The sequence below is a fragment of the Culex pipiens genome, chromosome 1 (genome assembly GCF_016801865.2).
Source record: "Culex pipiens pallens isolate TS chromosome 1, TS_CPP_V2, whole genome shotgun sequence".
NCBI classification, from domain to species: Eukaryota; Metazoa; Arthropoda; class Insecta; order Diptera; family Culicidae; genus Culex; species Culex pipiens.
In genome coordinates, this window is record NC_068937.1 from 12,645,149 (window position 1) to 12,661,639 (window position 16,491).

Here is a 16,491-nt window from a genome sequence, read left to right on the forward strand (position 1 = left end):
TAAGTGTTTCAAAATACGTTAGTCCGATAGTTTTGCAATCATAAAATTTCAAAATATCTAAGTATTTACGAAAAAAGAAACTTTAACGTACCGGACATTCACAAAAATTCAAAATATTTTATACGATTTTTTTAATTTAATGTAAATCAATTAATTAATTTATGCAAAACAAGACACTTTTTCTGAATTTTGAAGAGAAATTGATCTATGTCACAAGTGTGTATTGCGATATCCGGGAAACAGAAGTAATTTTTTTTTTCCAAAAATGGTTTAAAAAATATTTTAGTATTTGTTGAGTTTAACAAAACATCATCATCAACTATTTTTTTTTGGCCAAATTGGTCGTTGTCAAAAGATATCACTCAAGCAAAAAATTGGCAAGCTGCCATCAATTGGGTTAAAACATTGTGTTTAGATTGCTTATTTAACTAAACACAACGATTAAGGTCGAGGTTTAATTTAACTAAACACTACGATATAGATTGTTTTCAAAAAGCACAATTACACTTTGTTTATAAACGAAAAGTTTGAAATTGATTTTTTAATTAATTTTGTAGAAATTGGATTAAAGCTCGGATTAAAGCCTTTCTTGACAGAAATTATCTTGCTTGACAGCTCATTCCAAGGGGACTATGGTTGGTTCATCGCAAAATGTCAAACTGTCGATTTAATGATTGAGCTTGAAAAAAAAACCAAAAATTATTTTTTATCATCGTGTGTTCAAATTCAAAAACATTCCAAAACTATTTGATTACAATTCTGCGATTCCACATTTCAGGCATTTCTAAGGTCGTTCTTTCACTTTTGGGGCAATGACTGTCAATGATGGTTCTGAATTCAGGGTCCAGAAATAAATAGTAAATTGAAATGAAAAAATTATCACTATATGTAAAATGCTTCTGCAAACAACAAAAAGAAACCTATTTTTTGATTGAAACATTCTGAATCAAGATTTGAATGTTTTTCTAAAACAAACATGGCCGCCAAATGGCCGATCGGGGATGATGCCTTCCAGAGCAAAGAAATAAATTATTATACACAACTCAGACAAAATCTACCTTGAAACGGTTAGAAGCTTTAACTTATAGAAATATAGAATTTTTAAATCTGAGATTTCTTTATTTCAATCTTTTTATTTTAAATTTTTTAAAATGGTAGATGAGAATTTTAGAATTCTACAAGTTTATTTTTTATAATTTTAGAATGTTCGAAAATGTTTGAGCTTTATAACATTATATTTTAAGAATTTTCTCACCATTTTTGACGCAGCGGATTTTTAAATTTGCCAATAAAAACAAATTATTTTTCTTACGACTTATATCTGCAGGCCGATGTGGATCTCGAAAGGAACGCAAAACTCCATATAAAAACGCCTAAGATTCTTAAATTTAGAATTCGTTCCGAATCTCAAAACAGAGAATCTTATTAAAAGGACGGATTTGTTTTGCTCGAAAAGAAGCCACATTAATTAGCATAAAATTGTCTGACAGGAAAATTAAAAATCAAAAACTTGAAATTTTTAGCAGAAATTTTGAAATTCAGAAATTTAGACATTCATACATTTAAAATTTAAAATTAAACAAAAAAACAAAAATGTATTAATAATTAATTTTGTTTTTTTATAAAAGTTGAAATTGAAAAATTTCTAATTTTCTGCTTAAATTTTTTGTTTTTAATTTTTCTATCAGACAATAGGGTCCTAAAGCCCTATGTTAATTTTTATGTACAACGGTAAAAAACACGATTAAAAACCATTTCTGATATTTTATTTTCATTGAAACGCAAAAAAAAAATTGACAAGACAACATTTTTTTGATTGATCAACTATGGTCCCCATGGAACGAGCTGTCAAGTAGGACATTTTCTGTCAAGAAGGGTCGTGAAGTTTAGTTTAAAAAATTAAATTAAAAATCTATTTCAAATCCTTTGCAGCCGTTCAAAGGGTCATCATACTCAGAAAAATAAGTTTTATCGTTGTCAACAATAATATCACAATTTTAAGCTTAATTTTGGGACCCAATTTAATGCTAATTGTTGTGCTTCATTTCGAGCAAAAAAAACAAATCCGTCTGTAATTATAATATAAACAAACATACCAAAAATTTAAAAAAGGCCTGCAACTTTTGAAAGTCTTCAGAGAAACTTTTGAAAGCATCTTATTTTGATAGTCTTCAAGTTTTACAAGTCTCCAAAATTTTAAAGTATTAAATTTTAAAAGTCTCCAATTTTTAACCGTCTTCAAATGTTGAAAGTCTTAAAAATTTTAAATTTAGAAAATCTCCAATTTGTAAAAGTCACCGTAAATATAAACAAATATACCAAAACATAAAAAAGGACAAGAATTAACTAAAAAAAAAAAAAATCATATTCAAAGAACCAAACATTTAAAAATATAACAAATAAAAAAAATTCAATAAATCTAAAGAATCCAAAATTTTAATAAAAAAAATCGGGTCTCCTACGAATGGCCGAATCTCAAAAGGCCGAATCCCGAAAGGCCGAAATTCAAAAGGCCGAATTAATCGAAAGGCAGAATTCTCATAAGGCCGAATCCCAAAAGGCCGAATGCTCAAAAGGCCGAATCCCATAAGGCAAAACGCGCCCGAAAAGGCGGAAACGCATTCCAAACGAAGTTTTTTTTTATTATTTTTATAAACCATAGTTATATAGTAATAGTAATTTTATTTGGCAACGATATCCTGTTAGTTAGACTTTCTATTAGGGCAAGGATGGAAATATAACAAAAATAACTTTCGAAATAAAGAAGGCATAACTTTTTAGCATTGCTGCTAACTAAATTTTTAAAGTTTTATTTTATTTGCCGCAAAAAAAAACAATTGCAATTATTTGAATTCATTTAAATACTTGGTGACGAATGATAAAATTTCGATTATCGTCACCATAAATCAATAAACAAAACTGAAACACTTTTGTAATGCTTTAATTCAATTTACTCTACTCACTTGTATGCATGGTAACAAAATGAACGGTAAAGATAAAAAGAATGTACTCAATATGTACTTATTTCGCTTAAATTCTAAAAAGTATCATAGTTTGTTAGTTTACTCATCAAAATCAATGAAAATCGTTGTAATATGAATAAAATTCTGAATTCGAAATCATTCTGGGGGGGAGGTGTCCACGTGCTTCCATCCCGCCAGTTCATATGTATAGCCTTAGTGTTGTGTTCACTGTATTTGATATTTTGTGAACCACACCGTATGCTGTACTCGACAGATATGGACTGGTTCCCGGCCGGGCTGATGGGTCTCGCAGCTGGCTAGTTGAACGTACCTGTTAGAACATCAAATCATGATGTTTTATCCTTTTGTTTCCTTAGTAACAGTAGCATAGTTAGTTCAGCAAGGGAAGCAATAGTTTGATCCGTTTAGCTGTTCAAGCAATTGCTTTCGATTCAAACTTGTGCTGAACATTGTTGGACTACCTAGACTACTGTTCAAAGGAAACAAACACGAGGGTACAAAGGGATAAGCTCCCCCCGGATGGGGCTAAATTGTGGAACGCTCCCAGTAAGTTTTACTGAGCTGCTTTGGACATTTTAGGTAATAGTAGTAGGAAAATAGTTAAAGCTCGGTATTAATTCACTGGGAGGTCGTGTGGAAATTCCCGTGCTTGTGAAGTTCTGTTTCTGTGTCACTGTTGTGTTAGTTTGTAACATGTTCGACATGAAACTTCTAACCAGCAATGATTAGTTATGCGGAATTCTTCAAGTACGGGAGCACGACGAAAATTAGACGACCCGAAGAAATAGTGAAAGTGACAGTGAAAGCAAATAAATAAAGTGTCAATAAATAATCATAAAGTGAAAATATTATTATAAATATATTTAATATTATATTACACTTTATATCTGTGTAAAACTCACTATCAGAATCTAATGTTTTCTTGTGTTCTCTTTTGTTCTTCTCGTTTCAAACCGAATGAGCGAGCATCTGACTTGCTACACAGCTGCAGGACAAATTAACACCAGCTGTGATCAATACCACACCGACTGACGAGGTTTGCTACCAAGCTTGGTGTCCACGGCTATATGTCCAACCGAGAGACCTCCAAGGTCGCAGGGAAGTATTAATTAGTATCGCCTTTTTATTTTTGACCCTTTTGTTAATACAAATTTCTTTGCAGATACCACTTTAAAAGTATGCCTCGCGGCCTGCTTTGATCTTTTGCTTATTCTATCCGCTTTCTACCCCCAATGTGTCCTGCACTGGGGGTGCCTGGGGTAACTTCGAGTTGACCTGGGCCGCCCGAGGAATTATGTCGTAGGTGGCTCGTGTACTGGTTCACTCACCTCTCCTCGCGGCAAGGGTTTCCGTAGGTCTACACTCGAACATGCAACATGGGACAGCATGAATCTTCAGCTGAAGCCGGACGAATGTATTCCGAAATTACAGAATTACAGAATTACAGAATAGGGTCCTAAAGCCCTAAGTGAATTATTATGTACAACGATTAAAAACACACTTTAAAACCATTTCTGATCACTTTTTGTTATTTTAATGCAAAAAATAAGTTGACAAGACAACATTTTTGCGATGGATCAGCTATGGTCCTCTTGGAAAGAGTTGTCAAGTAGGACCTTTTCTGACAAAAAGGACCGCGAGGTTAATTTTTCAAAATTGATTTAAAAATCCATTATAAACTCTTTGTGGTCGTACAAAGAGTCATCATCTGATATTTAAAAATATTTTGAAAAATTATTTTTGTCCCTGATTTTTGAGCCAATTTTTCATAATGGGTTGATCGACAAAAGCTTTGTAAAAGAACAAAACATTAATAAATCATTAGTTTTTTTTAACAGAAAAAAAGATGAGCATAAAAAGATTGAAATAAACCTGAATTTTGAAAAAGTATAAAATCTCATTACAAATGGTTAACGGGAAATTTTACATGATCATTCAAAATGGGTACGCGGGCCACAAAAAATCACCTCGCGGGCCACGTTTGGCCCGCGGGCCATACTTTGGTCACCCCTGTCCTAAGGATTGTATGCGACTTTAAATAATCGAATCACGAATCAAAAAAAGTTTTTTTTTATATATTTTGGTCACATTTGAATGGTTGATTACCTTAAAAATTACCAAATGCATTTCTTCAATATTTTATCACCACTATTTTTGTCGCCATCTTGTACACAGTTAAAAATTGTAGGGGAGAGTGGGGAGACTTGATCCCCTTTTTTTGTATCGCACATAACTCTGTCAATTTCTCACAAAACTATGATCTTTTTGCATGAATTGAAAGCATAAACATTCAACTATGTTTGGCTGATAAGGGTATTTCATCAGATAAACTCTTCGAATAATGCCAAGCGTTTTAAAAAAATATTTTAAACCGGCATTTTCAAAATGTTGGGGGTAATTTGATCCCCCTTTCAACATTTTGAAGAAATCTTAAGCAAAATGTTTCTTATCAATCCAAACTTTTAATTTTCTATAAGATACAGCAATTTTACATTAAACCTGTACGTTTGTGTTCAAAATATAACAAGTTTAGCATGTAAAATATTTAAAAACTTAAAATTTTCTTTTTTAGACCAAAATTGAGCATGTTTACAAAAGCTGGTAATTTTTGTTTACAAAACTTTTGAAAAATGGTTCAAACTGCAGTTAGTTACGTACAACTATACTAAAGGAAACTATGTACGAAAACTTAGCCAAATTATTTAATCTTGAGGCTAATTCCAGTGACTGTAAAAATGCAGGGATCAAGTCTCCCTAAACGCACATTTTAAACAATTGATTGTAAAAATAGTATGACGATAAATTTAACGTCAAATGCGTAAGGGTTTTGGAGTTGATATGTTTATCAAACAATTCGTGTATAAAAAATATTTTTTTAAATAATTTTTGAGTGTTTTCTATATTTATCAAAACAAAGAAAAAAGATCTCTTGGAAGTTTTTTGCAGCACTTTTTCGAAAAATGTGTGTAACTCAATCTAAACATTTTTTATTTTTTTTCTTTGTTTTCTACAATGAAAAAAAAAAAAAACGAAACTATTGGCACTACGCCCCCCGGGGCATGGCCTTCCTCTAACGTGGGATTTCTGCTCCAGCGCCTCTGACGAGACAGGAGAAACCGGGACCGACGTTTTACTTCACCATCCGATAGAAGCTCAGTGGATAAGGCGGGAATCGAACCCGCGTCTCATAGCATCATCGGGATCGGCAGCCGAAGCCGCTACCCTTGCGCCACGAGACCCTACAATGAGTTTTAGTCAATTTCGCACAACTTTCTAGAACAAAGCTAATTGTTTTACCCACATGCTGACGAGATACAGGCTTGGGATCAAGTCTCCCCGGGGATCAAGTCTCCCCACTCTCCCCTATATCACTTTGGAGTAGTTAATGGGTCATAGTTTTGCTGGACAATAAAAAATAAGACGAAGATTTTTTTTCTTGATTCGATTATCCGAAGTGGAATTTTTCCGAAACCTCCGGGTAATCGAGTCGGAACCGAAGTTTGGACTGTACTTCAACGTCATCATAAATCAATTTTTTGACCAAATTGGTCGTTATTAAAAGATATCACTCAAGCAACAGTTGGCAAGCTGCCATCATTTGGGTCCTAAAATTGTGTTAAGATTGCTTATTTAACTAAACACTACGATGAAGATTGTTTTTAAAAGCACAATCACACTTTGATTTTAAAATAATTTTGTAAAAAATGGATTAAAACCTTTCTTGACAGAAATTATCTTGCTTGACAGCTCGTTACAAGGGGTCTATGGTTGGTTCATCGCAAAATGTCAAACTGTTGACTTAATGATTGAACTTGAAAAAAAATCAGAAATGATTTTTTATCGTCGTGTGTTAAAATTTAAAGAACATTCAAAAATTGTTTGATTGAAAATTCTACGATTCTACATTTCAGGCATTTTTAAGGTCGTAGATGGAATCTTTAACTTTTGGGGCAATGACTGTCAATGATGGTTCTGAATTCAGGGTCCAGAAATAAATAGTAAATTGAAATGAAAAAAATATCACTATATGTAAAATGCTTCTGCAAACAACAAAAAGAAACCTATTTTTTGATTGAAACATTCTGAATCAAGATTTGAATGTTTTTCTAAAACAAACATGGCCGCCAAATGGCCGATCGGGGATGATGCCTTCCAGAGCAAAGAAATAAATTATTATACACAACTCAGACAAAATCTACCTTGAAACGGTTAGAAGCTTTAACTTATAGAAATATAGAATTTTTAAATCCGAGATTTATTTTATTTCAATCTTTTTATTTAAATTTTTTTAAAATGGTAGATGAGAATTTGAGAACTCTACAGTTTTATTTTTTATAATTTTAGAATGTTCGAAAATGTTCGAGCTTTATAACATTATATTTTAAGAATTTTCTCACCATTTTTGACGCAGCGGATTTTTAAATTTGCCAATAAAAACAAATTATTTTTCTTACGACTGATATCTGCAGGCCGATGTGGATCTCGAAAGGAACGCAAAACTCCATATAAAAACGCCTAAGATTCTTAAATTTAGAATTCGTTCCGAATCTCAAAACAGAGAATCTTATTAAAAGGACGGATTTGTTTTGCTCGAAAAGAAGCCACATTAATTAGCATAAAATTGTCTGACAGGAAAATTTAAAAATCAAAAACTTGAAATTTTTAGCAGAAATTTTGAAATTCAGAAATTTAGATTTAGACATTTATACATTTAAAATTAAACAAAAAAAACAATAATGTATTAATAATTAATTTTGTTTTTTTTATAAAAGTTGAAATTGAAAAATTTCTAATTTTCTGCTTAATTTTTTTGTTTTTAATTTTTCTATCAGACAATAGGGTCCTATGTTAATTTTTATGTACAACGGTAAAAAACACGATTAAAAACCATTTCTGATATTTTATTTTCATTGAAACGCAAAAAAAAAATTGACAAGAAAACATTTTTTTGATTGATCAATGATCAACTATGGTCCCCATGGAACGAGCTGTCAAGTAGGACATTTTCTGTCAAGAAGGGTCGTGAAGTTTAGTTTAAAAAAATAAATTAAAAATCTATTTCAAATCCTTTGCAGCCGTTCAAAGGGTCATCATACTCAGAAAAATAAGTTTTATCGTTGTCAACAATAATATCACAATTTTAAGCTTAATTTTGGGACCCAATTTAATGCTAATTGTTGTGCTTCATTTCGAGCAAAAAAAAACAAATCCGTCTGTAATTATAATATAAACAAACATACCAAAAATTTAAAAAAGGCCTGCAACTTTTGAAAGTCTTCAGAGAAACTTTTGAAAGCATCTAATTTTGATAGTCTTCAAGTTTTACAAGTCTCCAAAATTTTAAAGTATTAAATTTTAAAAGTCTCCAATTTTTAACCGTCTTCAAATGTTGAAAGTCTTAAAAATTTTAAATTTAGAAAATCTCCAATTTGTAAAAGTCACCGTAAATATAAACAAATATACCAAAACATAAAAAAGGACAAGAATTAACTAAAAAAAAAATCATATTCAAAGAACCAAACATTTAAAAATATAACAAATAAAAAAAATTCAATAAATCTAAAGAATCCAAAATTTTAATAAAAACAATCAATTCCAAAAAATCAAAAACACAAAAATAAAAAATAAATGAAATTAAAAATTCCAATGTTAAAAAAAAATTATTCGGAAAAAAAACTGAGATTTTAAAATTTGAAGACTTAAAAATTAAAAAAATCCAAAATTCATAACAGCACCAAAAATTTAAATATTTAAGTTGTAATTTAAAAAAACAATGAACTACACATTTTAAAAATTCTAAAATCCAAAAATGTCTGATTTTTTGGCGGCATTTTAGAATAGATTTGGACAACGTTCCTTCCGATCTCCGTACTTTTCTTGAAGCTGCACTCAAAACCAAAATGTAGCCTTTTAATTTTCGGCCTTCAAGATTCTAGATTTCTAGTGTTTTTTTTTTTTTAAAGTCCTATAAACTATTGTCTTTCATATGTTTATAGGCCCTTTTCAAAAAAAGTCTTTTCAAAAAAAGTCTTTTCAAATCTTGATTTTATGTATTTAATCCTACATACATGGACGACCCCCTCTTTCCCTAACCTGGCGCCGCCCGACGCCGCCGCGCCGCCTCGCCTGACAGTTGTTTGACAGCACTTGCACTTGTCATCGATGCCAACAACCGAAGAACCACCTCAGTGCAGTTCAGTTCAGAAGTTTTTCCTGCACAACCGAAAACCGAATCCGGGTTTGTTCCGCCGTTCTTGGCGTCGGGTGTCGTCCTGCGGTTTCTGTCGCTATGCAGCCAAAGAATCTTCTTCCTCAGTAACCTGGTCAGCTAGTTAGTCGCGTAAATTTAGTGGCATTTATCGAATAAGAAACAGAAATGGCAACTCCGGGCGTGCTGCTGCGGCAGAATCTGCCGGCACGGGCCGTTCTGCTGCTGGTGCATTTCCTGTACAGTTTGGTCGAGCGGTTGCTGCAGTTCTTCCAGCGTTTCCAGAAAAGATCGCGGACAGAATCGATCCGCCAGGAGGACGACGACAGCTGCTGGGAGAACCGGTTACGGCGCGAGTCGGCCTCCGTCGAGTACGGCGTCCGCGGACTGACCAAAGTCCCGGCGCACCTGGTGGTGATGCTTGGGCCGGAGGAGCCCGACTATCGGCAGCTGGCGCGCTTCATCTGCTGGGGCCTGGCCGCCGGAGTGGGCCATGTGAGCTTCTACGACCATCGGGGTGAGTTTGGAGGACAGGAGTTTGTGGCTTATCTTCGCGGGAGGAGGAAAAGTTTGCGGGTTTTTTTTTCGCCTTCTATCACGTGTGTGAGCACCAAAGTATCACTCGCTGCGTCAATGAGCGTAGAAAGGGGAATGTTTGTTGTTTGATTTTTAAAGGTCTGCTGGTAATAAATGTAAGATAGTGATTACTTTGCAATAATTTGATTTTCTTTATCGCGATTTCACGATTTTAATAGCTTGCACTGGCGCCGGATATAGTACTACAAATTCAGATAATTTTCTTTAAAAAAATATAAATTTTAAATTAAGTTGACATTTGTGTTTGGAAAGTGCAATTTCAGTAGTTTATTATTGATGCATTCTTGGTACTTGAAGTTCACGTCCGTGTTAGGGCGCCTTTTTGGTGGCCAATTTTATGCATTCTACTCATTTGAAGTTTACGTCGGTGTTTCGCGAAGCGTTCCAGCGTTGCTTGAAAGTTCGAAGAATTTTGAAAATATTTTAGAACTTTGCCTTGTTTCAATAGTGTAACAATGTAGGCATAGTTGAAAAAAGTCTATTTGGCAAAAACCCTTTACGGTAGAAAATCTGCAAATTTAGAGATTTGTTTGAAAAGGTCGAATAAGTTTTTTTGTTTTTCATATGTTTATCGAAATCTTCAATTTGCCAAGTTTTAGAATTTTGCAGGTCTTCAAAAAATAGAAAGTCTTAAATGTTTAAAATCTTTAAAATTTGGAAAGTCTATAAATTCTAAAAGTCTCCAAGTTTGTAAAGTCTCTATTTTTTAAAATCTTTAAATTTTCAAAGTCTCCAAAATTTTAAAAAATCTTTAATTTAAATGTCTACAAATTAAAAAATTAAGGCTCTGAGTTTTGAAAGTATTTGATTTTGAAAGTCTCAATTTTTTAAACTTCCTCTAATGTCTAAAAATTCTAACAATAAAAGTCTCCAAAAATATCGAAAGTTTTTTAAAGACTTTGAAAGTCTCAAAAATTTACAATTCTAAAAAAAATGTTCTCTAATTTGTGAAGTTTTCAAATTCTAAAAGTCACAATTTTTTAAAGTCACCAACTTTGTTTAAATTTTTTGAAAGTATATAATTTAAAAAGTCTTCACATTCTTAAATCATAAATGTTTTGAAAATCTACAAATTTGAATGTCTCGAAATTTGGAATGTAGATTTTGAAAGTCCCTAATTTTTTTTTTAAATCTCAAGACTTTTCAAGGCCATAATTTTGACAGTCTTTGATTTCTTAAACTCCAAAATTTTGAAAGTCTCTAATTATAAAAGTATCCAAATTGAAAAAAAGTCTCGAATTTTAAAAATATCCAATTTTTTAACGTCTTCAAAATGTGTAAGTCTCCAAATTCTAAAAATAAAAGTCTCCAAAATTCGGAAAGTCTCTATCTTTAAAAGTTTCCAAATACCGTCATCAGGGGTGGCATTGGGTCTGGAGGGTGAGATTGGGTCATACAAATTTCAGCATGTTTGTATGACCCAATGTCACCCCTGTTGACGGTAATAAAAGTCTTAGAATTTTGGAAAATTTCTAATTTTAAAAGTCTCCAAATTCTAAAAGTCTCCAACTTTTTGAAGTCACCAACTTTGAAAGTCTCAAGAATTTGGAAAGTTACTAACTTTGAAAGCCTCAAAATTAAAAAAAATAAGTCTCCAACTTTTGGAAGTATCTAACTTTGAAAATCTCCAATTTATTAACGTCTTCAAATGTTGAAAATCTAAATTTTTTGAGTCTCCAAAATTGGAATGTCTCTAATGTTGAAAGTCTTCAAATTTTAACCCAATCTAATTTTTGAATGTCACCAACTTTGAAAATCGCTAAATTTTTAAAGTGTCTAATTGAAGAATTTTATTCTTCAAATTTCGAAATTCTCCAAATTTTTTAATTTGTAAAGTTTTTACACTTTCGAAAGTCTTCAAATTATGAAAGTATCTAATTTGGATAGTCTCCAAGTTTTGAAAGTCTCATAATGTGGATAGTCTCTTATTTTGAATGTTCAAATTATGAAAGTATCTAACTTTGACAGTCTTCAATTGTTTAACGTTGAAATGTTGAAAGTCTCAAAACTCTTAGAGTCTCCAAATTTGGAAAGCCTCTTATTTTGAAAGTCTCCAAATTCTTAAAGTCTAAAATTTTCTCCAGTCGCCAGTTTAGAAAATGTCCACATTTTATAAGTCTTAAAAATTAGGATTTTTTAAATTTTGGAAGTCTCCAAAATTTTGAAAGTCTATTAATTGTAAAGTCTCAAATTTTTAAAAGCTTTGAAAAATAAAAATAAAAATCAGATTTCTACATTTTTAACGTCTTTAAAATTTTAATGTCTCCAAATTAATTTTTTTTTTAAATTTTGGGTGTCTCCAAAATTTTAGAAGTCTGAAAAATTTGTAAAGCTTTGGAAAACTAAAAAAACATCTGATTTTTGAGAAAATCTTGCAACAAACAAAAGAAAAAAACTAAATATTAATTTTGATATTCAAAAGTTACTTTATCAACTTTGAAAATATTAAAAAAATATCCAGAGGAGGTAAAATAGCAAATACTAGAAATTTAAAATGGACTACTTTAATGAAAAAAATAGTGATTCAATGGTTTCATAAAAAAGAACTTTTTACAATTCATAAATGACAAATCAAATATAAAAAGATTTTTAATAAATATAATATATAAAATATCAAAATGCAAGCAAATATTTTTAGCCATATTTTTATGTTGTTAAAATTAAATAAGCAATCATAAAGAACTTTTAAAAAATGTTTAAAAAGGTGCACCACTTTCGTGTTATATAATCTTTATGTAAGTTCGATTTAGAGAAAAAAAATCATAAATTTTTCGATTTTTCAAGATGCTAAAAAGGGTGGGATTTTCTCCAAATTTTACTAATTTTTAAAGCCTCCAAATTTTGTAAGTCTCCAAATTTTGAAAGTCTTCAAATTTTAAAAGTCTCAAAATTTTGAAAGACTCCAAATTTTAAAAGTCTTCAATTTTTGAAATTTTCAAAATTATGAAGCCGCGAAATATTAAGTTTCTAAATTTTGAATGTCTTAAAATTTGCAATTCTTTAAATTTGCAAATCTTAAAATTTTCAATTCTTAAAATTTTCAAGTCTTTAAATCTCGGATTAGTTTTCAAAAAGCCGTAAGAGCCATTGGTAAACAAAGTCCTTTTTGCATCGGTATTCGACCTACTTACGAAAAACCAATATCAAAAATGCTCGAGATTGTTCATCTACACGTCCTTCAAGTGCCCCATACTTAAAATAAATGAAATTTTGTTTCATTTTCGAGAAAAACGAAAATTAGTGTCAGAGGTCACAGTGGCTCTTACGGCTTTTTGAAAACTCACCCGAGAAATCTGCAAGTCTTCAAATTTACAAGTCTCCAAATTTAAAAGTCTCCAAATTTTGAAAATCTCAAATTTAAAAGTCTCCAAATTTAAAAATTTTCAAATTTTGAAAATCTAAAATTTTTAGAAACTCACAAAATTTTAAAAGTCTCAAAATATTAAAAGTTTCCAAATTTAAAAAGTCGCCAAATTTAAAGTCTTCATATTTTAAAAGTCTCCATATTTTGAAAGTCTCCAAATTTTAAAAGTCTCCTAATTTTGAAAGTCTTTAAATTTATAATTCTTTGAATTTGCAATTTTAAAAAATTCAAGTCTTTAGATTTGCAAATTTTTTAAAAAAAATCAAGTTTTTAGATTTGCAATTTTAAAAATTTCAAGTCTTTAGATTTGCTAGTCTTAAAATTTGTAAAGTCTCCAAATTTTTAATGTCTCTAGATTTTAGAAGTCTCTAATTTTGGAAGAATCTAAATTTTAAAAGTCTCCAAAATTTGGAACGTCTCCAATTTTGAAAGTCACAAAATTTTAAAATTCACCAACATTTGAAATGTCTCTAATTTTGAAAGTCTCCACATTCTTAAAGTCTCCAATTTGGAAAGTCTTAAAAAAAATTATGTCTTTAAAAATTAAAAAGTTTCAAAAATTTTATATTTTCCAACTTTTGAAAGTCTATAAATTTGATTTCAAACTAAAAATTTTGAAAGTCTTCAATTTTGACAGTCTTTCAATTTTTAAAGTCAACCAAATTTTGAAAATCTCTCGATTTATAAGTCTCCACATTGAAAAAAATTAAGGTCTTAAAATTTTTAAAGTATCTGATTTTGGAAGCCTCAATTTTTTAACGTCCTCAATTGTTGAAAGTCTAGAAATTCTAACAATAAAAGTCTCCAAAAAATTAAAATGTCTCTATTTTTTTTTCAAATAATAACAGTTTTCAAATTTTGGGAAGTCTCAATGTTTTTTAGAGTTACCGACTTTAAAAGTCTCAAAAATTTGCAAGTCTCTAACTTTAAAAGCCTTTAGTTCTAAAAAAAATAGATCTCCAAATTTTGAAAGTCTTCCTTTTTGTATGACCAGCCGGCAACATTGTATAGAGCAAACGATTGTTGCAAAATTAAAAATCTCAAATAATTTGCGAAAATCTAGAGAATTCTAATCGAAAACCTCCTCTTTCCAGGCACCCTCAAGCGCAACCACGCCCGCGTCCTGGAGCACATGGTGCGACTTCCGCGCGCCGACAGCGACCAGATCGTGTGGACGGCCCAGCTCAAACCGGGCCTGCCCATCCCGCCACGGAACGGCTACCGGCGCCGGCTGGTGGTCAGTTTCTTCAGCCCGCAAGAGGACGGCCGTGGCCAGTTGGTGCAAACTGCCCGCACCATGGGGCAGGAGCTGAGGGATGGGAGGATCAACTCTCCGGAGGACATTACCATCGAGGCGGTAGACCAGCGGCAACGCGATCACTTCCGGGACGTGCCCGACCCGGATCTGGCCGTGTACTACGGCGCGGTTTGCTGCACGTACGGACTGCTGCCGTGGCAGATTCGGCTGACGGAGTTTGTGCAGGTGCGCGCGCCCAGCTTACGGGACACCGGCCCGGACCACCTGGTGGACTGCCTGTTCCGGTTCGCCAAGTGCGAGCAGCGGTTCGGGAAGTGAGGTGTTAAGGCAGCAACGTGTGTGTGTACATAATTCTTATGGACTCGTTTTGGACCGCGCGCGGGGATAGTCCGCGGAATCCGTCAATCCGGTAGTAGTTTAAGAGTAGCGCTAGTTTCGACACGAGAAAAGACTATTCACAACCTCCATCCCATTACTAGCGTTAAAGTGTACGAACTCTCGGCGCAGCTGCGGGGGGCTTATTAGGCAATCAAGTGGAACCGGAAGCTTCCGGTTCCGGTGCATGTTTTGCAGAACTCATCTTAAAATACGTGTAACATTATTGTATAGCAAATAAAAAGGTTCATTGTGGAATTAGAACTTAATTGGTGTTTTCTCTAAAACAGACGTGAGATTCAAGTATCCTTTCTTTGTTGAGCCAACTGTTGTTTCTTCTTTCAGCGGATTTTAGACGTTTTCCAGGAACGTTTGTTGAACGTTAAATGCGTTATTTAGTTTGCTGGAGGATCGCCAACATGGTCGTGTAATAGTTACTGTCGCACGCGTTTTACTTTAAAGTATGTACTGCAAACATTTTAAACCTTTTGATTCAATCTATTTTGCAATTTGGTCAACAAAAACAACTGTCAAGCAGAATCCACCTTCCGCATCCAAGACGCGAACCTTTGTCGACCAACCAAAAAGTCGACAAAAAAAACTCGTCGACCGCAGCTGTCACGTTCAAACCAAAACAAAAACCCCCGTCCATCAGAATTCAAACTGCTCTTCGTGAGTGTTTGAGGTTGAATCAATTGGCCGTGAAGGAAAAAGGAAATCTTGTTCTTTTAAGTTTAAAAATTTAAAAGTCTTCATATTTTAAATTTTCAAGTCTTTAAATTTTCAAGTCTTTCAATTTTCAAGTCTTTAAATTTTAAAGTCTCTAAATTTTTAAGTCTTTAAATTTTCAAGTCTTTGAATTTTCAAGTCTTGAAATTTTCAAGGCTATAAATTTGTCAAGTCTTTAAATTTTCAAGTCTTAAAATTTTCAAGTCCTTAAATTTTCAAGTCTTCCAATTTTCAACTCATTAAATTTGCAAGTCTTTCAATTCTCATGTTTTAAAATTTTCAAGTCTTTAAATTTTCATTTCTTCAAAATATCAAATTTTAAAAAATTTGAAAGCCTCCAACATTTTTAAAGCCTACAAAATATTGTAAGTCTTCAAAATTTGCAAGTCTTCAAAATTTGCAAGTCTTTAAAATTTTCAAGTCTTTAAAATTTTCAAGTCTTTAAAATTTTCAAGTCTTTAAAATTTTCAAGTCTTTAAAATTTTCAAGTCTTCAAAATTTGCAAGTCTTTAAAATTTTCAAGTCTGTAAAATTTTCAATTCTTTAAAATTTTCAAGTCTTCAAAATTTTGAAGTCTTCAAAATTTTCAAGTCTTCAAAATTTGCAAGTCTTCAAAATTTGCAAGTCTTCAAAATTTGAAAGTCTTCAAAATTTGCAAGTCTTCAAAATTCGCAAGTCTTCAAAATTTTCAAGTCTTCAAAATTTTCAAGTCTTCAAAATTTGAAAGTCTTCAAAATTTGCAAGTCTTCAAAATTTGGAAGTCTTCAAAATTTTCAAGTCTTCAAAATTTGCAAGTCTTCAAAATTTGCAAGTCTTCAAAATTTGCAAGTCTTCAAAATTTGCAAGTCTTCAAAATTTGCAAGTCTTCGAAATTTGCAAGTCTTAAAATTTTGAAAGTCTTCAAATTTCGAACGTCTGCAAATTTTAAAAGTCTTCAAATTTTGAAAGTCTTTAAATTTTGAAAGTCTTAAAATTT

General features: G+C 32.0%; 1 protein-coding gene across 1 annotated transcript; it reads left to right on the top strand.

Moving 5' to 3' along the window:
- The first annotated feature begins 9,135 nt into the window (after positions 1 to 9,135).
- On the top strand, positions 9,136 to 15,051 carry LOC120430599 (dehydrodolichyl diphosphate synthase complex subunit nus1). Its single transcript, XM_039595705.2, has 2 exons — positions 9,136 to 9,709; positions 14,248 to 15,051. The coding sequence occupies exons 1-2, from the start codon at positions 9,361 to 9,363 to the stop codon at positions 14,727 to 14,729; spliced, it is 831 nt and encodes a 276-aa protein (XP_039451639.1). The 5' UTR covers positions 9,136 to 9,360; the 3' UTR covers positions 14,730 to 15,051.
- Positions 15,052 to 16,491: the final 1,440 nt, after the last annotated feature.